Here is a 23,067-nt window from a genome sequence, read left to right on the forward strand (position 1 = left end):
TTATACAGGGATGAGTGTTTTATACAGGGATGAGTGTAGGTATACGCACACAGGTAGTATATGTGAGTGTGTGTGTGTGCATATACATGCATATATTATGTATTTTTGACTTTGTATGATAAGTCATCAGTGCCAAGGACAGTGCCAGACCTCAGTTTTGGTTAAATTCAGCTCTTCGGGAAGGAAACACTCCTCCCCTTCATATCTATCCCAAAGGGCACCAGCAAGGAATTTGGCCAATGGGAAAATGCAGGTTGGATTCCACATAGGCTAAGTTACTAAAAATTATGCTTATAGTGTATGTTCTACAGGAATCCAATTGTAGCCTCAGCTCTTCTAAGCCAAAAAAATCATGCACAGTGGTTATAAGGAAGGTTTTTGCTGTAGTTGAGTTGTAAAAATTATTATTTATACTGAAGTTGATACAAGTTGGAAGCACAAAAAGACAAGGCCATATCTTCCAAGAATACAGTCAGCCACATTTTTCTCTCCAATAGAAAATGAGTACTTCTTAAGATTCTGCTTGGCTGTGAATTGGGAATCCACTGGCCACTTCTTTTGTTGCTATAGAGCACAAAGTGGTCAACTCCTAGTTTTTGAATACTTGAGGTAGAGATTACCCGGTGGGTGGATACAATTTGGATCTAAGACAGGTACAGATAGAGACAGACACTCGACACCCCTAATCCCAGCCTTTCTGGAGCTTGACAGGTTATCATTTTGATGACACATTACACCAGCAAGAATTCTACACACCATCTGCTTATTTCTTAATGGAATTGTGTATTAGTTTCTGAGACCTTTTTTGAGAATTTCATGGCACCTCCTCACACCAAATGGAATATCCTGGGAGTGCCACAAACCCAAGCTTGAAAATCACTTGTCTCCAAGTTGTATGGCAGAACCATGGACTAGACCACCTGCAGTTTCCTGCTAAAAGTATGAAAACTAAGTTTCGTTACCTGTTAACTAACTGTAGGGAGACAGTGAGGAGAACTGGTTACTCTTCAGTAGAGCCCGTAGTCCTGCCAGTGTAGGCGAGCTAGTAGTGTTTGTCGGTTCAGCTTGAGTCTGACCTGGTTACATCAATACATTTCTAGATGAATCTTCCTTTCCACACCCACATCCGAAATACATACATCCCTCTCAGAGACTCACCCATCCGAGCTACTTAGACCTAAATACGTGCCTTTTGCCTCCACCCCCAGCAGGAGTTCCAGATGCACAAAGGTCCAGTAACCAGGTATATATCTAAAGCAGTTGTACTTAACCCCAGTTAAATCAGAATTACCTCAGGATCTTCTGAGAATCCTGATGTCCAGCCGATCATGAGGACCAGTGATCTGACATGACTGATCTGAGGACCAGTGATCTGAAGCCATTTGCCTCATCAAGTTGGCTTCACTTTTTGGGTCTTTTTTTTAAATCATACCCCACTCAGATTTTCTTATATTCTTATTTGTATTGCCTTTCTCTTGAGCCTTCTTCTCTGGATGGAGGTGCTAAACATTCAGGATATCCTGGCCAACCCATGAAAGAAGGTTGTCACCTGATGTGTCTTGAAAAAACAAACTCAGGGGCACCAAAAGTAAATGGGGCTAAAACAAAATCATAGCGCAAGCCCTATAGATCTTCGATTTGGGAACTGTATGATAGGAGTTCAAAGGCAGCTCTGATAACTCAAGTTATTATAGGCACATAATTCCTCTAAGAGAAAACAAACCACGACTCTGCACCCTGGTCCATGGTGAATGATTGCACACCATTCTGTACATGAATGCCATTTGTCTGCTGACTAAGCCATCTGCGACTCTTGGCCAAACTTCACCTTGCAATAGGACACTTTGAAATCCAGATGTAACCCAAAGTATGCTACCCCAAACAAGGGGGTAAGAGGCGGTCATTTATGTGGTGCATGAAAGTACATCTTTTATTTAATAATTTTTTATTTATTTTTATACATATTTGGAAATACATAACTGGCACAACAAACACATAACTTTACAAGTTTTGGTGTTTTGGCCATGGTTTGGAAATGTATCCATTTAAAGCAAAGCATCAATAAATAATTGTGCATAGGTAATACTCATAAAAAGAAGGGGGAAAAAAGGACAAATGTCTGAGAGCAGTACCTTACAGTGAGTTGTAAGAACCGCAGTCAACTTGAAATTGAGGTCAGTGTTCTTCCTGCTTCCCAATGTGCCATTTTCAGGAAGAAGCAAGGGGAAAATAACAAGTTAAAAAAAGGTTATCAGGTCTTTAAGTAAGATGTGCAGGATCCCATGAAATGACCCCAAAGTGAAGTGCTTTTATTTGAGCCAAACTGATATGCAAGAAGCAATGGGGGCACTGGGACCCAGCCATGGCTTACCGATCTAGAACTGAGCCTGTAGCCCCTCAGCATAAGGCAGCCCAAGGCTGCTCCCCCAGGTGTGTTTGTTGTGAAGGTGAACAATGTCTCTGCAGGAGCTGCTTGCTCTGCTGGGTATGCAGCGTTTGTAGAAGGGAAGGAAAGGCAGGAAGAAAACCGGACATGTTCGCTAACGTCTGGGGTATGTGAAAGCTGACTCACCGTGATGGACTCAGATGAAGTTAGTCTCCCTCTTCCTCACCCACCCCTCCTCCCTGGCTCATGTTAGACATTCAGGGGCAGGGAACAAAGCCACCAAGTCTGTTTTTCCAGAGAAAGAGCGTTCTGGTGAGAGCAGCCCTGACAGCTGTGCTTGGTGGCTTGGTGAATGAAGGTCTTTTCCATGTTTCACTCAAGGCTCTGTTTAGTCTGGATGCTGAGGATTTATTTATCAATTTTTGGCTCTAGTGTCAGTGAGGTAATTCTGATTCCCAATGATTTTGTTGTCATCTGTATTTGCCTACAGTGAAAGAAATAACTATGAGAACTGGGAGTCGATGTATGGCAGGATCACTTAAAAGCTTGCCTTTCTTCATTTGCTCTCTGCAACGGTGTTGCCAGTCTCCTAAAAATGAAAACAGCAGTGCTTAATAAAAAACACCTGGATCAGGATCGGTAACCCACTCTCATGTTGGCTTTTGCAGAAGTGGCAGTGCATTGAGGATGCGTCTGGCAAGCTTCGGATTCACAAGTGCAAAGGATCTGGTGACCTGCTCTCCATCCGGCAGAGCACGCGGAACCTCTACTCTCGCGGCTTCCACAGCGAGGACAAAGAGTGCAATTGTGGAGAGTCTGGTTATCGGGCCAGCAGAAGCCAGAGGAAGAGTCAAAGGCAGTTTCTAAGAAACCAGGGGACTCCGAGTAAGCCACACACTGTGACCTTCTTGGCGACAGCCCGAGGCTTTTGGGAATGGACGTTAGAGCAGGCTGGCTTCTTCTACATTTAGATACTGTCAGTTCACAGCTACAGGGCTAAAAGCAAAATAATTGCTCTGTTTAAAATATGAAAGCTAGGATAACTTGAAATTTTGCTTTGTGAACATTTTCAGTTAGGCACAGAATTAAAATATATTTAGTAAAAGCCCCAGACACAAACATACACACATAAAAAGAGCTGTAAAGGGCAAAAGGGCATGGTTAGGAGCAAAAGGTCAGTTTTATTTTACCTTAATACTAATGTCCTGATTTGTCCACCTTAAGTTACTTAAAAAAAAAAAAGAAAAAAATGGAAGCTTTCAGTGTTTGTGCATTTAACTAATAGGAAAAGTATAAATACTTTTAAAGGCATATCTCTTTTAAGACAATATATATATTTTTTAACTTCTCTGGTGTTGAGTGGCAGGGTCAAACTAGTCAAATTCCATATGAAAAGCACTGCCTAGCATTTCTTTATCAAAACTCTTACCAGGAAGCTCTGAGATTCCTGTGATTATATAGGTACGAAAACCTGAAGTCGGACACCTTCTATGAAAGAATGGGAGTCTACTGCCACCTAGTGGCACAATATGAAAAGTGCCATTTCTGTAATAATTCTTTTCTATACCAGTTTGGAAATAAGCAGAATACATAAAAGTTCAATTCCGCATCCAAAATTAGGAAATCAAATCGTTCACTAGAATGATGAAAGTCCTTAGAACATATTTTTCTATCCTGGACTCTAAAGATGGACTCTAGGGGATCAAAAGTCCGCTAACATTTTATCTTAAAGTTCAAGTATATTCCATGTATGTATGCACATTTTTCTGGATGTCCACAACTTTTAACAAGTTTTTAAAGGAACTCATAACCTAAAAGGCCAAGAACCATTGATGTGGGAGATTTTCTTTTCCACGTGAGGGAAAATGCCGGGTTTAATAATTCACACAGAGATACCAAATGGAAAACTGCCAAGGGACAAGGCCCTCTGACACCCGCCTCATGGAAGCTAGCTACCAATGTTCAGCTGATGGGTAGGGGCAGCCTCTTCTCTCTGGAAGGCAGATGTCTTTCTCCAAGCACTGACCATAAAGCGTTTTCAATGTTGAGCACAAACTGGAGAGGTCTGGAGACACTTTTCAAGCCCATGAAATCTTAGGTATTTGAGAGCCAGGAGTTGGTTCTCCTCTTTTCCACAGTGACAGAGCTGGTGATCACTCTCCGTGACCTGCCAACTGGCATTTCCTCATCTGGAAACTGCCATCAGAGTAGGATTCTATAGAGAGCATGGGGATTCTGATTCCCCAGCCAGTGCACTCCCTTCTCCAACTTCAGCAGCAGCTGGAGAGAAAAGGCCATGGGAGTGTGTGCCTCCAGAGCCTAAGGGCATGTGGTAAGGAGGGACAAATGCTTGCGTGTTACAGCCATTATCTAGCACACTTCGAGCCCTGACAGTGGTCTATAGTAACCAGGAAGCATGCTGGCCTTATTCCCCACATGGCAAGTATTAAAAGTCAGTTGTCTGATGAAAGCATCTGCAAAACTTAATTTTTCTTAATGCAAATAGAAGGTGTCTAGAACATTTTACCTTTTTTGAAAAAGCAACCCAGCATAGTGGGAAGACTTTGTAGTCTTTAGAATCTGATAGATTGTAGTCCTGGCTCCCATAGGGATTGACTGTATAACCTTGGCGAAGCCTCTCTCTTCCCATCCATAATATGAGGATAATAAAGCCAAATTCATGAACCTGTTTTGACAATCTGGTAAGTTTTTAATGTAAGGATTTATGATGATAATAACTATCAAGACTGTGGATTAGAGATAAGTACAAGGTGAATTCTACATAGTAAAATCTCAATAAATGATAGTCATCATTATTATTCTTAATACCATAGGTGGGAATAGAGTTTTATCCAAGCACACAGCCTTATCAGTTCATGTTGAGAACTCAAGGGCACTGTGATGTCCCTCGGCAATGCCTGCCCTTTCCCAAAATGCTCACCGAGGCAGGTGATGATTTTGTTTCCTCCCAAACTATAGCTGAACATCCATATTAACATATTATCCTTGATTTCCAGAGTACAAGCCCAGATTTGTCCATACTCGACAGACACGTTCTTTGTCAGTCGAATTTGAAGGTGAAATATATGACATAAACCTGGAAGAAGAAGAACTGCAAGTGTTGCGACCAAGAAACATCGCCAAGCGTCACGATGAAGGCCACGAGGGCCCCAGAGGTCGCCAGGCTGCCAGTGGCAGGGACGCGATGCCGGCCGACAGAGGCAGTGCCGTGGGCCTGCCCGCCACCGTCCGAGTCACACACAAGTAGGGAGACTTGGGCGTTCACAAGGGCTGGGTTCAAAGTCATCCCCCATCTTATCAGTCACCTTTACAAAACGTAATAGCACTCAGCAGTAGGGAGCTGGGGGCTGAAGCAGCAGCGAGGTGTCCAAACAGTTCTATATTTGGACGCGTGCTTTGGGTCCCATTTCACATTAAGGCTGAGCAGCTGGGAATTGAGCCAACGTGATTCTGTCGCATCTTGGCCTGGCAGGCGTGGAGTTCTGCCCTTGAGCAATTACCTGTGTGGGAGTCAGAAAGCAGATGGAAACCATCACTGGGGCTGGTAGAGGCTCTCCGCACTGCGTGGTGACAGGCTCAGGGCAGGTATACAATCATGGCCTCAGCAACAAAACACAGTCCAAGGGAGAAGCTTCCAGAGAGATGGCATGTGTAAGATGCTGGGGCATCGACCTTGTCCGGGTAGATCCCAGAGAGCATGTGGAAACAAAGGACGGCCATTCCCTCTCGGCTTGAACGGGCCACCCTGGTTCCTCAGTTCCTTCCAAAACCTGGTCACTCTCTGGATAGAGAAATATTTTCTTTCTGAGTTTATTAGCAAGAACTTTGTTTTCTCTTTTATTTCTGTCACTTTAGAGAGAGGCAGAGTACCACAAACCCTGCCAGGAGTTGATCTTTAGGACCCATCTCCCGATGCTGTAGTTGTCAAGTGATGTGCTAAGAGACTTAGACTGGGATCTGTTTCTCTCACTATTCCTGGGGCTGTTTCTTTGTTTCAAACTTACCAGGGCAGTTCAGGCAGGCCCTTTGTAACAACCTGTGGGATGAATGACCCCCTTCCAACTCTACATTTCTGCAAACAAGCTATTTCCATTATACCTGTGAAAACCTCATTTTTTTTCTAAAATGTTTGGTGGGACTTTTAAAGCTGAGGATGTCTTGGTATCTGTCCACAGGGACATGGATACTGAATGCTGCCTTGAGAGGTGACCTTAGTGATCTCTCTCCAACACCATGCTTTGCCCACACCAGTAGCCAGGAGACATTCCCACGTCTTCTTGTCTGTGGCTCAGCTCCAAACAACTACTTGCATCCAAATGAAGAGTTTAGAGGATACTTATGTTCCTTTGCTATTTCTAATGTTTTTAAATATTAGAATATAAACCTATTGCTGATGTTTCTTGCTTGTTCTTTTTTTCAGGTGCTTTATTCTTCCAAATGATACAATCCACTGTGAGAGAGAATTGTATCAATCAACCAGAGCCTGGAAGGACCACAAGGCATACATCGATAAAGAGGTCAGCCATGGCTGTGGCTGGGGAGCACAGTCCAGACTGGTGGGACATCCTGTGTGTTCACTTCATCTTTTCTATAATTATGTAAAAAATAGAATATAGCCAGGTATTTGTCTTTCTCCAGTCATGTGATAGTCCTGACTGAAAATGAAGGGTGAGGAAAGAATGCAAATTGACTCAATGCCTTTTGAAACCTTTGTGAGAAAGTGATTCAGTTACATGTGAGACATGTGTCGATGTTTATCCGTAATACGTCAGTTGGAATAGAGAGGTAGACATATTCTATGCCCAGTGTGTTTCCAAATCAATAGTCATCTCACCTGAATATCTGTAACTATGGAGCACAGAAAATAAGGTAAAAAGAAAGGTACTTAGTATAGAAAATCCTTACCTTTACATGTAATTGTTCTAATACATGTTTTCCAGATTGAAGCTTTGCAAGATAAAATTAAGAATTTAAGAGAAGTGAGAGGACACCTAAAGAGAAGAAAGCCTGAGGAATGTGGCTGTAGTAAACAGAGGTGAGCCAGCATCCGTTCCACAGTCTCCTTTCCAAAAACTCAGTTTTACACAAGCCACAGGGTTAGCACTAGGGTCGATTCTCTTATACCAATAGAAAGCTTCATCAGCTGAATTCATTATCATACATTGTAAAGACCTAAACTATTTAGGTCAGATCAAATATGACATAAACCTAAGCAGAAGTTCAAAAAGTCCCAGTAAGCTAAGAGATTTACAGCAAAATAACTGCTTTCCTCCTATTTTTATTTCTTTTTATGTAAATGAATTTTAGATACATTTTATGTAAATGAACTGTTTTGATCAAATGCACAATTATGAAGACTCACATTTTAATCTTCTTGCCTGCAGCTATTACACTAAAGAGAAGGGTGTAAAAAAGCAAGAGAAATTGAAGAGCCATCTTCACCCATTCAAGTAAGTAACTCTCCATTTTCCATATTTGCTGGGAGGGAAGGACCATCCACTGGGCATTTCTGCGACAGCAGGGACTCGTGTGAGCCGGGTGAGGCTGCTTCTCCGGGAGGGCCTGTAGCTCCTGAAGCTGAAACTGAAGCCCACACCTTGACAGGAACCCTGGCAAGGCGCTTGGATCTTTCGATGGGGAGCCGTGAGAGTTCTGCTCTGATTCCAAGCGTGCTCTCCGCCCGTGTTTGGCAAGGTAGCTGGATTTCATTCCATTCACTGCTTCCCGTGGACAGTGATTGGAACATGGGGGCTCTCTTAATTAGGTATGTGTGTTCCAAAGAGTAGCCCGCAATTGTGTTGAATTCTGAAAGTTGGAAGAAATACTCGTATATTTAAAATAATAGTAAAATTTGTACCTGAAGGAGATTTAGTTTTTAAGTCTCAACAAAAGTTAAGCCCTTTATGGGAAAACCAAGATAATAACAACAGAAAAGTCTTTCCAAGTCAGCCAACCATTGATTTCATGGCTGATAAGTACTTTGCCACCAAGAAGCTAAGCCTTTGTCCAAACGGAGTGGCTAGCAGGGTCCATGGACTCACTCTGACATTTATTTCCATCAATGTTTACCTGTAAATAAGAAAGAAAATGTTGATCAGTTCAGGCTCAGTAAAACTGAGAGCTGTCACTCACTGAGTTTGGCTTCCTTGGTGCCGATCATATAGGCTGGGGCTCTCCGTGAGAAATAAAGGTCGTTTGTTTATTATTGCATGTTTATCATCGTGCATCTAAGTATCTAAGTGAAAGATTCATGGCAACAATCCTGTTTTTAGTTGACAAAGTGCTCTTTGATCATTAAGAAGCTCCTTCTGTTGGAATAGGGAGGCTGCTCAGGAGGTGGACAGCAAGCTGCAGCTTTTCAAGGAGAACCGGCGGAGGAGGAAGGAGAGGAAGGAGAGGAAACGCCAGCGGAAGGGAGACGAATGCAGCCTCCCCGGCCTCACCTGCTTCACACACGACAACAACCACTGGCAGACGGCCCCGTTCTGGGACTGTAAGTTGCTCGGGGCTCTTTTTGCTTGGAATTTTTTGTTTTTTTAGAAGTTGTCCTCCAGTTTTATTAAGCTGTAACTGGCACACAGCACCATGTAAAGTTTAAGGTGAATAGCATGATGGCCTGACTTACATAAGCCAAGAGTGAAACAATCACCACAGCACGTTTAGTTAACATCTATCACCTTGTATTAACTGCTCCTTCTAAAGGCCGCTTACTGCCGCCATGCAGAGAGACTGCAACTCCTTCTACAGTAATTAGACTAGGAATTCAGCAGCATAACACCAGGAATCTAAACACTTGTGTGAGGTTCATAGCAACCCATCTCACACAAGTATTTAATTCATGAGGAGAGCATCACATTATTTTCTATACTGGCAGCTCGAATCATTTTGCCAAAAATTAGCTCTTTCTTTAGAGGTTTTTTTCTGTATTTTGTCTGAAAATGCCAGATTCTCCCTGCGTTTTTCTCCTCATGATGTTATTTCACACAATCCCCAGCCCCTGACAGAGTTCCTACCTAGTAAGACTGCTCTGTAATGAAATTAATGAAAGGATGAATAATTTTTCTCTAAGTATGTTTTTATTTCTGATTTATTTCAAGTACATACACTATGTATAATAAAAAGAAGTAAAAGTCCCTTCAATGCAGGGACCATATCCTATTTATTCTCAGTCTCGCTTAGTACTTCTCGCCATGCTTGCAGGATGCCATAAGATACTGGGTTTTACACAGACTTGCTGATGATATGGAATAATAATAATTAACTATAAAATTAATACTTGCACTTGTTTTAGTGGCCTGTGCCCAGTCTTCACTGAGGCCATGCTGAAATAATACCATAAACTCTGTGGCACATCATCAGATCAAAGGCTTACCATCCACGGAGTAGCCAGGATACTGAACCTTCCAGTTGAAAGGCTCACGGCAGATCCCCCAGGTCAGGGTTTCTCAAGTTGGGATTTGGAGACTCCCCCAAATCCACAGACCATTCTTCGGGTGTTGGGCTTATCCATGAGAATTTTTGTTTTATCTTTCTGTTTACAGCCGCATCAAGGCTGAGTGAACTCTTAAAGTCATAGCATTGAGCTTTTAATGAAGTTCCCTACACAGGAGCGTGAAGATCTCTGAGGGGCGCCTAGGTTGCTGGGTCTGGTCTCCAGCAGGCTCTGGGGTGACCCCTAGCACTGCCATTTGTCACTTGTGATCTTGGACATATTCCTTAACCTCTATGTGCCTCAGTTTTCCCATCTGTAAAATGGGACTAATAATCATCCCTGTCTCATAAGGTTATTTTAAAGATTAAATGAGTTAATATTATATATTCAAGGGATATAGTTACAATGAATGCACATTTAAGTATACATATCCCAGTTGTTATAAAAATATTTGCTAGATAGCATGTTTCTGAAATCCAGTTTTCATTGAAGGGAAGGTTAGCAAATTTAGAAACTTTGCCTTTTGTAAAAGAAGAGTGGATGATTTGTTTTTTAAATTTGATGTTCTCTTATGTAACTGTTCACAAGGTAACCAGTGAACCTCTGCATGGTAGAAAATACGTTCATTGTCATAGTCCATCTCATGTTAAATTGTTTTAGAGAGTCTGCAGTGATCACAAACTACATCATCCTTCAATCCACTGAGCTGGGCTCAAGCCTTCTCCAAACCCCTCCGCCTGGTGGAATCCCTTCTCTGGCCACACCGCATTTGAGACTCATGGTCATCTGACACACAGAACAAGCTTGGGCACCAATTTATCTCTTTCTTGAGTAATCACTTTTTTCCTTTAAAAAAAAAGATAAAATTGTTTTTTCCATTTTTTCACCTAATCTCATAGCAGTATAGAGGGGTGATAATATAGTTGTTTTTAACATCTAACTACATAGTATTTTCAAGAAAGAAAATGTGGCCCTTAAAAGGGTTAAAGATAAGGAAACATTGGAACAGCTAGCCTGCCTGTTTTTCTCATTTTTTTGTTGTTTTGTTTTCTTTTTACCAACAGTGGGATCTTTCTGTGCTTGCACGAGTTCTAACAATAACACCTACTGGTGTTTGCGTACAGTTAATGAGACACATAATTTTCTTTTCTGTGAGTTTGCCACTGGCTTTTTGGAGTATTTTGATATGAATACAGATCCTTATCAGGTAGGTCAATATGTTTTCATTTTATGAAGGTTGTTGAAAATAGAATAATCAGAACGTGAACCTAAATATATTGTCCTGGCCTCTTCATCTGCAGCTCACAAATACAGTGCACACGGTGGAACGAGGCATTTTAAATCAGCTACATGTACAACTGATGGAGCTCCGAAGCTGTCAAGGGTATAAGCAGTGCAACCCAAGACCTAAGGGCCTTGAAGTTGGTAAGGAAAAAAAATTTTTTGACTATAAAACCATGTTATCAAGTTTTCTGCCTTCAAAGCATTTATTTGCATAGACACACATAGTTTGGGATCCTGACAGGGAAAACTTTTCAGACAATTTCAAACATAAATTGGCCTCTAAATCTCCAATGTGCCAAAAGATCTGGTGAGTGTTTGTTCCAGTCATTCCCACAGGCCTATTCTATTAGTGAATCTAAATTCCTGATAGAAGCATCCACTGGAAGCTGGGATGAAGGTGTGGGAGACTTATTTATTATTGCTGTCAACAGTCATAGTATGTCCTTGAGGTAACCCAGGATATCCTGTTTTAAGAGAATTTGATGGAAACACACAATGCCCTACTTCTGCTTAACACAGTTTGGAGCTACCCCAGATGGGTCCCTGCCCATGACTCAGGGAATTACACTTCTTTTGCCAGTATTTCCATCGGAAACTGGACATATTTGAGTGATTAATTGTCTTGGAATCTAAATGTATAAAAGGGCCTGTAAGAATGGAATCAGCCAGATGTTCCCTCCCAGGTCTGCGGTGTTTAACTTATTTCTCCTCTGGCTCAAGGGAAGGCAGTTCTTTTCAGTGTCTGTCCCAGCTCTTTCTCAGTCGATGAAAATATTATTTTCCTATAATTCCTATAGAAATGTAAATACCAGCTGTCCATAGAAGGAGAAAGAGCTGAAGCTGGCAACGCATTGGCATCAGCATAGCATGGCAATCCCAGAAGGGCGAAGAGCTAAACTCACAGGCCGTGGGGAGCAGTTTGCAGGAACTCTGTTGTGCAGCTGAGTTTCCTGGAGCAGCTTTCTGGGTCATGTGACTTGAAGGAGGGGGTGTCCCAAATGATCGGCATCACCACCTGTCATTTTCACTATTGTAGGGTCCTGAAGAGCTATGAGAGTCCCATAAGAAACTATAAATTCTGTGAGAAAGGTCACGCAGCAGCCATCAGTCAACACCTCTTAATTCACACCTTAGTGAAATCAGTCACCAGCCAGAGTCCAGTCCTGACTTGCAAAAATGGTCTTTTGGTCCCTGACCCTACTCAGCAAAAATCTTTTCAGATACCTTGCTTATCTGTTGACCTTTTCCTCAAACCTTTTGGTCCCTGACCCTACTCAGCAAAAATCTTTTCAGATACCTTGCTTATCTGTTGACCTTTTCCTCAAACCTTACAACAGCCCACTAAGGTCTAGAAATTAAATCAAACTCTTAGAGGCACTAAAAATAGTACACCCATTTCTGCCCCAGATATCGTAGCACACTTACTGGTAATGACGTAACACCTCTGCTCGGTGAAATCTGAGAGCCTCTCAGTGAAGTGACACACCAGGTGGAGGCTGATTGCCATCAAGCTTATAGTAGTCCTCTCCACCCTCTAAATGATTCCTAAGGGAGATGATTTTTGCCCTTTTTTTCCCAAGTGTTTTATCTAAAAATAACCAGAATTTAACTTTTACCAAGACTTACATGCCCTCACGGAAGTATTTTTCTTACTGCTTTTAAATGGGCTCTCCTTTCCTGACTCCACCAATTTTTCATGCAAACTCTTACCTGTTTTATCTTACACCATTTTATTTGTAGTGTTCAGTACTAATTCTGAACCTAAAAGAAAAGTTCTGGTGGACTCCGGCACTGTCTATATTTAACACAATATGTTTCTTTCTAGGATTTAGGTGGCGTGAATGGAAATCTACATAGCAAATGGTTTTGTGAGTTCTAAAACTAACATAAATTACTCTTGTATTTTCCTATATCAGGAAATAAAGATGGAGGAAGCTATGACCTACACAGGTATTCACACTTTGTTATTCTCCCGGCAGCTTCTTTCCCAATAATTGCATGACCCAGCCATTTCAACTAATTTCTGTCTCTTACCACATTGCACAGAGCACACTGGGGGTGCATGCGTGTTCTAACAGCACTCTCCACCACATTGTGTCACTGGTTACCAATCTGCCATTTTGCTTTTAAATCGGTTCATGTCAGAACAAGATGTCTCTCGGAGCATTTACTCACTCCCATGCTTGTTCACTTGTTTGATGATGCTTCTAAGCATGGAATGATGTGAGATGAAAAAGCCAGAATGACCCTCGGGAGCCCTGCGGAGGGTGGGGAAATTATTTTCCCTGTGGTGCGTACTGTTTGGTTTGCTGGAGAGGCTTCATAGAAACTAGTTAGAAATTTTTATGAAACATAATGCCAAAGGCACAAAAGGAGTAATGGGAATTTTAAGAACAATCTAAAGCCAAAGTTGGAGGTAATAGAAGGAATTTCCTTGTTAGCAGTCTTTAATAAACATTTGTGGTGAAAGCACCAGAGATACAATTCAGAGGGCTCTGCAGGGTGCTGGTGACTGAAGAGGAGGTGCTGGAGTTTGGGGTCTAGGTATCTGGGGTCAAGGCCTGCAGAAAGGTCTCAACAGCATGGAGACAATCCTGCCTGACACACAAAAACTTCACAAACAGGTTTCAGCCTACTCATCTTATCCCCCCTCCACACCCACTTCCTCGTGCTCTGGAGGCAGGACCCAGACACCTGGCGGCCTCATCACTTGGTCGCCTGGCATCCGCAGCCCCTGCTAATTTCCCACCCTGAGGATAGACCTCAGGTGGGTTTGTCAGAAATGAGCTTTGTAGGGCAGGAGAGGACTGCCCTTACCACCTCTACCATAGAAAAACTGAGGCAAACGTGTGCCATTCACCTAGTGAGTGAATCCTCTAAGGAGAAAAGCTTCCATCAGAGGACCATGGACTGACTTGGTGCCACCCAGAGTGACAGCATGTCAGGGAAACGGAAGACTACCACCATGCCACAGTGCCCCTGCCGCCCGGCCGCCACTGCCTGCCTCCTGAGCTGTGATCCCAGATTCCTCCTTTTAGAGGGTGGCTCGCTGGTCTGCCCAGGCTCTTAACACTAGGAAATAGGTGGGGAACATGTGCACAAATGAACAAAACAAAGCAAGCTAAACGTTTGGGGAGACCTGACAACCGTTCACACATCTCCTTTTTCTCTTCTCTCTCGCCTTCTTTCTTTCTTTTCCTCTCTCTGCCCCACCCCGATCTGCATTGCCCCAGCACTCGTAAGGCAGAGAAGAATCTGCTCTTCAGCTGGTCTCACCCAGGATATGGGCTGGCGAGGTAATGTCCATGCCCCAGGGCACTTTTGCCTGCTTCCCAGGGGCCTCACTAAGACATTTCTAAAGTGTGACATTTTAAATGGACCTGACACTAAATATTGGCTTTACAGTTATTTTATGATGCACTCAGTTTCACAGCTAAGGGATTTTTCAGCCTGGCCTTCTTTTACTTCTCTCGTGAAAGAGGTGAGAGTGTATTGCCAGGTTATTTAAGACGCAGGCCTGGTCAGAGCCGAAGTGGTTATTCTCCATCAAGTCCTCCCTGGACACTCGTCACCCCTGGACAATGCTGAGATAAGGAAGGTTTAGCTGCACTCCAGTCATCACTCAATGGCACGCATGTGCGATTCTCCTGTTTCTCCTGTACTCTGACCCCTGCCACCACCCCTTACCCAGGCCAAGCCCACAGTCTCTGAGGCTGTGTGACATAGCCTCCCTGGTAGCATGGCCGTTGAAAGTAGATGCACAGCGCAACACAGTGATACCTGTTGCTTTTTTTTCTCCTGAATTCCTCACCAAAGGACAAATCTAAGATACTCTATAACTCAGAATGACTGGTTTTCAGATTCCACCATTTCACAATCCATGAGGCAAGCTTTCTGTTAATGGATATCCATGCTGTAGGCAGAAAATCATGAAGCAGGGTTCCTGAGGGAGCATTTGCCTGGCATGCCTGGGGGCTCTCTGGATATCCAAATGCAGTGTTTGACGTGGCCTTCCTGTTGGATTGAAAGGGAAGACGTGCAGAACAAGCCGGTATGGGTGGAACTGCTGGAGAAAGTGCTACCTCCAGATGTCTACCAATACACAGCCTCCAATGATGGCACCTCTACAGGAATTTCAGAAGCCTTGATTCTTAAGATTTTGATTTTTTTTTTTGAAAACTAACGCAAATGCATTTTTAATCATGAAATTTCATTATAAAAGACTTTGAGGAAACCAAACCTGAAGAAGTTGAAATTTGAAAACTCAAGAGTATTTTAGAAAATGTATCTTGTAACAAGACTAACAAGAGTTCCTTAAACTGCCTTCATTTTGTGGATTTTCAAAAATTAACCCTTAGACTTATTTAAAAAGGTCTTCAGAAAGCAAGTCTGTTCCCTATTCAACTTCATTATTTGTTTAGTATGTTTTGCTGTGGCCTGTGCATGAGGCAAAGGCAGCTGAAATGCTTTGCTTACTCACGCTGTTCATTTCCAGTTAGGAAAAGCTCAGAGTGAGGGCATAACTCAGAAAGTCGCCCCCATGACTCAGGAAATAAAGTTTGGCTTGAGTTGAAAGCAATACTTTCTATGTTGCAAAATAGAGTAGGATCAACAGGTTGAGGGAGTGTTTATTTTTCCCATTGCTAATGAAAGCTGATGCTGCTGCCCTTTGATGTCCAAGAAGAGCTCTTGACAGCCCCACTGTGTCTCCAGTGGCTGCATGGAGCAGACAGTTCCTGGCAGCCTCACGCCGGCAGTGCTGCTTCCTGACCCTTCTGCTCCACACCCTGCAGACCAGCAGACCATGTCGTGCTCCACCCTCAGCAGGCATGCTTCTGGCCACATGGCTTCTGCTTGTGGTGATTCATGCCTTGTGTTAGAGCCCAGATGAATCTTAAAGGCTGTGTGTACTGAGGTTAGAGCTTGGACACAGCATTCAGGCTGGCTGGGGTTCAAATCCCAGCCTCCCTAGTGGAAAACCAAGAACAGTATGGTGAGTAGCAAGCACCAGTAAAGGTGGGTGTTATAATAAAGTGTAAAATGGGGTACAAAACATTTATAGGAAGGAGACAGTATGTGAAAGGGAATAGTAAGTGACATTATAATTCCAAACAATGTTACTGTATTCTGTAAGAAAAACAAAAAGATATTTATCAGCACTACCACCATGTCCATCATCACTCGTTGGCAACTCAGAGTTCAGCACACAAAGCCATTTTCTGAACTGCCTAAACCTCTTGAGATCAGAAGGAAGAGACCCCCCCTCCCCCACTCTGTCACTGCCCTGCTCCGTGCTGGTGTAATGAAGCCTCCTCTGGCTCTTTTCTCTCTCTCACATCTCAACTCCATTTTATTTTATTTTATTTTTCTCCATCATAAATCTTTTTCCATTTTTTCTGAGAAATAATTAATATACATCAATGTGTAAGTCCATTTTATTTTTAAGCTGCCTTGCTAGCACTATTGGACTTTTGGGTTTAAGGTGCTCAACCAAGAGGTAGATCAACATCAGGGCTTGGGGCTGAAGGGTCCGGAGGTGAGGCCAGCCTCCTACGGTGATGGGGAGACTCAGAGTCTCAGTCGGTAGGGGGTGGGGGAGAGCCAGGGCCACTGTGTGCGGTGTGCGAGGCTCCCACCCTGCATGGTGTGCCCGGAGGGCAAGCAGGTGCCCTCCAGCCAGACCTCTGATAGCCAAGCCATGCCGTCTGGTCGGGGCATGTTTTTCTGCACACAATTCTGGCCACCCTGTTCATGGTGAGGGTCAGAGTCAGGTCAGAGTTCATCTAGGCTCCCAGAGAACATTCATAACTTTTTCATACTTTTCCAATAGTGATTCTGCTTCCAGTGCCTTGTTTCTTGTGCCATAAGAGAAGCTAAGGTGTTGCAGAACTCTTAAGATCCTCCCCAAACTGGAGAACAAAATTGACCTGTAATCAGCTTTGGTATAGGGAGAAAAGAAAAAGAAAAAATGAATGATTTTTCATCTGTTCAATAAAGAAAGAAGGAAAGCATCTAAATGGCTGCCTCTGCAACATGCTGCCTTCCAGGAGAGCTCAGTCAGGTACGGCGGTTACAGCACAGGGTGCCAAGCGCTCTGACAGGGAAGGTGAGGAGCAGGAGAGCTGTGGGAGGACCCAGCCCAGTCCTGAGGGGTCAGAGGAAGCTCCCCAATGAGGAGGCATTTATGCTGCACGCCGAAGGCAACGTTGGAACAATCTAGACATAGGATAGTGAAGAACAAAAGTCTAACAAGAAGGATAGTTGATGTGAAGGCAAGATTCACTGGGTGAATTGTGATTGATTCAACGATGGTACAAGGGAGGCGAGAGGGATGAACTGAAGAGGTACATAGAGCCTGTTTAATGAAGGGTATTATATATAGGGTGACTGTATTATAATTTATCTTCCAAACAGGAATGTTTTGGACCACATAGAAGGTACTAAAAATAACTAAGATTATATAAATATGACATATGCATTTGCTGACCAATAAATCAATTGGTAGATTTATCAAATAGTTGCATTTCAAAATGATCTCCTAAATTAAAAGTCCAAGAATTCTGGACAAATGCTAAACTAAATAGGATGCCAGTATAGCTGATGTAACTGGGACCATTACAGACAAACTATACAATTCAGTCTCCCTAGTTATGCTATACCAAAGGTTTAGTCTTTATCCTGAAAGCAGTAGGGAGATAGTCAACAGTGTTAAACTGGGAGAAATAATGTGAGAGGATTTGGTGGATCAGATTAGATAATATAAATAGTTGAGAACAGTTTTGTGGGTCAGACTGGCCACAAGGTCCAGCCTCACTGCTTCCCAGTTTGGGGTGATTTTCCAACAGTCTTACATGACTTACTATGTCCCATCGCTCTTCTAAGCACTTTACATATATTAAGTCATTTAACCCTCACCATAGGTTTGTGAGGTTAGTCCTGTTACCCCCACTTCACAGATAAGTAAATTGAGTCATCCAAAGATGACAAAGATGATAAATGATGGAATAAGAAGTCAAACCTAAGGAGTCAGGTTCTAGCATGTGGTTTTAATCTCTATCCTGTACTGATTCTCTTGGACAATTTATTTAACCTTTTTGTTACGATTTTATGATGTATAAAAATCTGAAAATAATACATATACACAATATACATAAGGATTACATGAGCTAATACCTGAAAAGTGCTTAGCACAAATAAGCCCTGAATTTGTTATTCTATGATTGATGTGTGATAGTAAGAGTTATATAAAAAAACCTAGAATTTTGAAGGACCTTTACCTTCATGCTGATGGATAATAAAATTCGCAGTTTCTATTACTCATTTGGTATTAAGAAAGAGGGAAGGTGATATGCATTCGCTCCAGTAAGCAAATGTGCTATTTTAATCAGCCATTGATTATACAAAATTATTCATCTATCGATGAATGATATATTTATATTTGTTGATAGTTCTATACATAGTGTTTTATTTGTAAAGTAAATAGGTATTCCTGCAATTAATAAATAAAATTGTGGAGATTAGAAATCTTCTGTACATAGCAAATGTCTATAAATAGGTATTTATAGTTGGTTTTGGGCTACTATGCAGGTCAGAGCCTCAGAAATTTCAAAAGCCAAATTCTATTCCAGCTTAAAACATGTTGTGTTTCAAGCAGCATGAAAATCACCCATGAGGCACACTGATTTTATCAAATATTGGAAACTCTGTGCCTTCAGAAAAATATTTAAAGTAAACACAGAAAGACATTTATGAAAAAGAAATAGTTACATTAGTGTAGACATTCTATTCAGGCTCTCTCAATTTTGAAAATCAAATTACAGGCACACCTCATTTTATTGCACTTTGCTTTATTATACTTCACAGAGACTGTGTCTTTTACAAATTAAAGGTTAACAGCAACCCTGCACTGAGCAAGTCTATCAGCGCCTTTTTTCCGAAAGCGTTTGCTTGCTTCATTTTCTCCATCACACTTTGGTAATCTTGCAGTATTTCAAACTTTTCCATTATTATCATATTTGTTGTGGTGATCTGTGATGTTATATTATAATTGTTTGGGGGCACCACAAACTCACCCATATAAGACAGCAAAAGTAATTGATAGATGTTGTGTGTGTTCTGATGCGCCACCCACAGGCTGTTCCCCCATCTATCTCCCTCTCTTCAGGCCTCCCTATTCTCTGACACCCAACAATATTGAACTTAGGCCAGTAAATGACCCTACAGTAACCTCTAAGTGTTTAAGTGAATGGAAGAGCCAAACATCTCTCACTTTAAATCAAAACTAGAATTGATTAAGCTTAGTGAGACAGGCATGTCGAAAGCTGAGATAGGCCGACAGCTGAGCCTCTTACACCAATCAATCAAGTTGTGGGTGCAGAGAAACAGTTCTCGAAGGAAATTAAAAGTGCTACTCCAATGAGCATGCGAATGATAAGAAAGTAAAACAGCTTTATTGCTGATATGGAGAAGGTTTGAGTGGTCTGGATAGAGGATCAGACCAGCCACAACATTCCCTTAAACCAAAATCTAATCCAGAGCAAGGCCCTAACTCTCGAATTCTATGAAGGCTGAGAGGTGAGGAAGCTACAGAAGACAAGTTGGAAGCTAGCGGAGGCTGGTTCATGAGGTCTAAGGTAGGAAATGCAAGGTGAAGCAGCAAGTGCTGATGGAGAAGCTGCAGCAAGTTATCCAGAAGATTTAATTAAGGTCATTATAAAGGTGGCTACACTGAATGACAGATTTTCAATGTAAACAAAAGAGCCTTCTCTTGGAAGAAGATGCCATCTAGGATTGTCATAGCTAGAGAGGACAAATCAATGCTTGGCTTTAAAGCTTCAAGGAATAGGCTGACTCCTGTTAGGGGCTAATGCAGCTGGTGACTTTACAGTGCTCATTTACCATTCTGAAAATCCTGGGGCCCTTAAGAATCATGCTAAATTGACTCTGCCTGTGCTCTCTATATGGCACAACAAAGCCTGGATGACAGCACATTTATTTATAAAATAGTTTACTGAATATTTTAAGCCCATTGCTGAGACCTACTACTCATCAAAAAGATTGCTTTCAAAATATTACTCCTCACTGACAATGCACCCAGAAGCAGTGATGGAGATGGACAAAAAGATAAATGTTGTTTTCATGCCTGATGATCCTTTCTGAAGGACACAGATCAAGAGTAAGCTAGACTTTCAAGTCTTATTATTGGAAAAATACACTTCCTAAGGCACTAGCTGCCATAGATAGTGATTCCTCTGATGGATCTGGGGTAAAAAACTGAAAACCTTCCTGAAAGGACTCACATTCTAGGTGCCATTGAGAACAGTCATATTCATGGGAAGAGGTAAAAATATCAACATTAACAGGAGCTGGGGAGAAATGGATTCTAACCCTCATTGAGGTCTTCAAGACTTCAGTGGAGGAAGTAATCTAAATGGAAGTGGCAGGAATAGCCAGCCGAGAACTACAATTGGAGGTGGAGCCTGAAGATGTGATGATGTGACTGAATTGCTGCAAACTCATGATAAAATTTGAACAGATGAGAAGTTGCTTCTTACGGATAAGTGGTGTCTTGAGATGGAATCTACTCCTGGTGAAGATACTGTGAAGACTGTTGAAATGACAACAAAGGATTTAGAATATTATGTAAACTTAGTTGATAAAATGGCAGCAGGATTTGAGAGAATTGACTCAAAATTTGAGAGAATTTTGAAAGAAGGTCTACTGTGGGTAAAAATGCTCTCAGACAGCATCTCATACTACAGAGAAACAGTTTGTGAAAGGAAGATTCAGCTGATGCAGCAGATTTCATTGTCTTCTTTTAAGAAACTGCCTCAGCCACCCCAGCCTTGAGCAGCCAGCAGCCTGATCAGTCAGCAGCCATCAACATCGAGACAAGATGTTGCCAGCAAAAAGATGATGACTCACTGAAAGTGCAGATTATGGTCAGCATTTTTAGCAATAAAGTGTTTTTAAATTAAGCCATATACATTTTTTTAGACATAATGTTATTAGATGTTCAGTTGAGTACATATAGTTAGACATAATTTTTATATGCACTGAGAAACCAAACAATTAATTTGACTTGCTTTATTGAAATATTTGCTTTGTTGCTGTGGTCTGCAATTGAACCCACATAATCTCCGAGGTCTACCTGGAGCACCCTTAGAATTGAAACTTGGGAGAAGAATAACCATTTTAATGAAAATATCCTTCCATGTAGCAATGATTAGCAAAACTGTAACACTTGATGAATTTCTGGTCGACCTATTACTCACTTCTTGAAAGTGTAGACACCTAGCCAGGTGAAATTCAAAGTTTGCTGTTGAGTACAGGTGCCCAGAATCATCTCCAGCTGGGTGATGCAGGGGAGGGGCTCACACAGCACAGAGGAAGGGAAGAGGGAGAGGAGGCTCACGAAAGGCTTGTGGAGGGGAAGATGCTGAAATTTAATCTTGAAGGCTAAGAGACACCCAGGTTGATGAGGCAGGGAAGCACCTTCTAGGAGTAACTGTAAGTGCTGGGGAGGGAGAGAGGCTGGTGTTTTCAGGAAATTCCATGTTGTTCCAGAGGCAATGCAGGAAGAAGGAATAGAACAGGCTGAAGTCAGAATCAGGCAGCCTCTGCAGAAACTACCCTTTCTGCTGCTTCTGACCCAGTAGCTCTTGTTGATTGTAACACTGCTGTAGGAAGAGTTAAAATTCCGTGCATAAGTGTTCTCTAAGTTACCCATCTTTAGAATATGGTCATATTTTTGTAAGTGTCATCCAGACAGAACTATGACTCAGCTTGAGACCTGTGTGAGGTTTTGAATTTCCCTGTGTGTTTCACAACCTTTCTATTTCCAAGGTTGCATGAGAATTACCTGAAACTTGAAATCATCTACATTTATTCTAAATACTCACTTTTCAGCACAAACCTATTCACACCTTTCCTCCCTGAATAAAGAACTTCAGAGTGGCCCAAGGAAAGGACATCCTTTTGTGAGATGAGGCAGAAACTAGGACGGACATGTGGAGAATTTAAGTTTAATTTGTAAAAAGTGTATTTTGATAAAATTTTACATTTACAGAAAGGTTGTAAGAATTTGAAGAATTCTTATTTTTAAAAATCCCAATAAATTTTATCCCATTTGCCTTATTGTTTTCTCCTGTTCTTTCACTCTCCTTCATTCACATTCCTGAGTTTTTTTAATTTACAGACATCGTATACCTTTATATATGAGAGCTTTAGTACATATTTCCTAAGAACAAAAAACATTCTTACATAACTGTTGTACTTTTATCAAAATCAGGCCACTTAACTGTGCCATACAATACTATTATTGAATCCACAGCCCATAGTCAAATGTTACCAATTGTCCCAATAATACCATATTTAGGGTTTTTTGGTTTCTGTTTTTCTGGTCTGGGATCCAATCCAGACCCACACATCATGGTAAACTGTAGTGTCTCTCAAGACTCCGTCCATCTGGAATATTTCTTCAACTTTCCATTGTCTTTCATGACATTCTAAAATGTACAGGCCAGTTGTTTTGTAAAATGTCTCTCGGCTGGGGTTTTTAGAATGTTTCCTTATGTTTGGACTACAGTGGTACATTCCTGGGAAGGATACCACAAAATGAATACTGTGTGCTTGAGATGCCTCACCAGGAATTCCGTGGCCTCTGTTTGGTGGTTTAACCTTTGATTACCGAGTTAAGGTGGTCTTTGCTAGGTTAATACACTATAGAATTGCTGTTTTTCCTTTTTTAATTAATAAGTAATTCATCCACTGACCTTTGAAGAATTGGTGGTTCTTCCTGAATCTTTACATAAATGGCTGCAAAATGGTGATTTTTCCCAACTCTATCACTCCTCCTACATTTAAGTGGTATTCTACCATAGAGAAGAGATTTCCTTAACTATCCTGTTTATTCATATCAGTATGGATTCAGAGATCCTCATTT

The 23,067-nt window shown here is 41.8% G+C and overlaps 1 protein-coding gene across 11 annotated transcripts in view; it reads left to right on the top strand.

Annotated features, from left to right (window-relative positions):
• SULF1 (sulfatase 1) overlaps window positions 1-23,067 on the top strand; it is a 163,956-nt gene that overhangs the window by 132,062 nt on the left and 8,827 nt on the right. For 7 of the 11 annotated variants that reach the window (XM_073229650.1, XM_073229648.1, XM_073229649.1 and 4 more), the window contains 8 exons: window positions 3,055-3,271; window positions 5,404-5,650; window positions 6,828-6,924; window positions 7,348-7,442; window positions 7,792-7,857; window positions 8,728-8,900; window positions 10,904-11,046; window positions 11,141-11,264. In XM_073229650.1, coding sequence (XP_073085751.1) covers window positions 3,055-3,271; window positions 5,404-5,650; window positions 6,828-6,924; window positions 7,348-7,442; window positions 7,792-7,857; window positions 8,728-8,900; window positions 10,904-11,046; window positions 11,141-11,264 — 1,162 coding nt within the window. Of the gene's footprint in view, window positions 1-3,054; window positions 3,272-5,403; window positions 5,651-6,827; window positions 6,925-7,347; window positions 7,443-7,791; window positions 7,858-8,727; window positions 8,901-10,903; window positions 11,047-11,140; window positions 11,265-13,039; window positions 13,074-14,356; window positions 14,420-23,067 lie in introns of all 11 variants that reach the window. The other 4 variants (XM_073229652.1, XM_073229655.1, XM_073229657.1 and 1 more) reach the window with 2 other exon arrangements.

The sequence above is a fragment of the Manis javanica genome, chromosome 2 (genome assembly GCF_040802235.1).
Source record: "Manis javanica isolate MJ-LG chromosome 2, MJ_LKY, whole genome shotgun sequence".
In the NCBI taxonomy this organism is placed as follows: domain Eukaryota; kingdom Metazoa; phylum Chordata; class Mammalia; order Pholidota; family Manidae; genus Manis; species Manis javanica.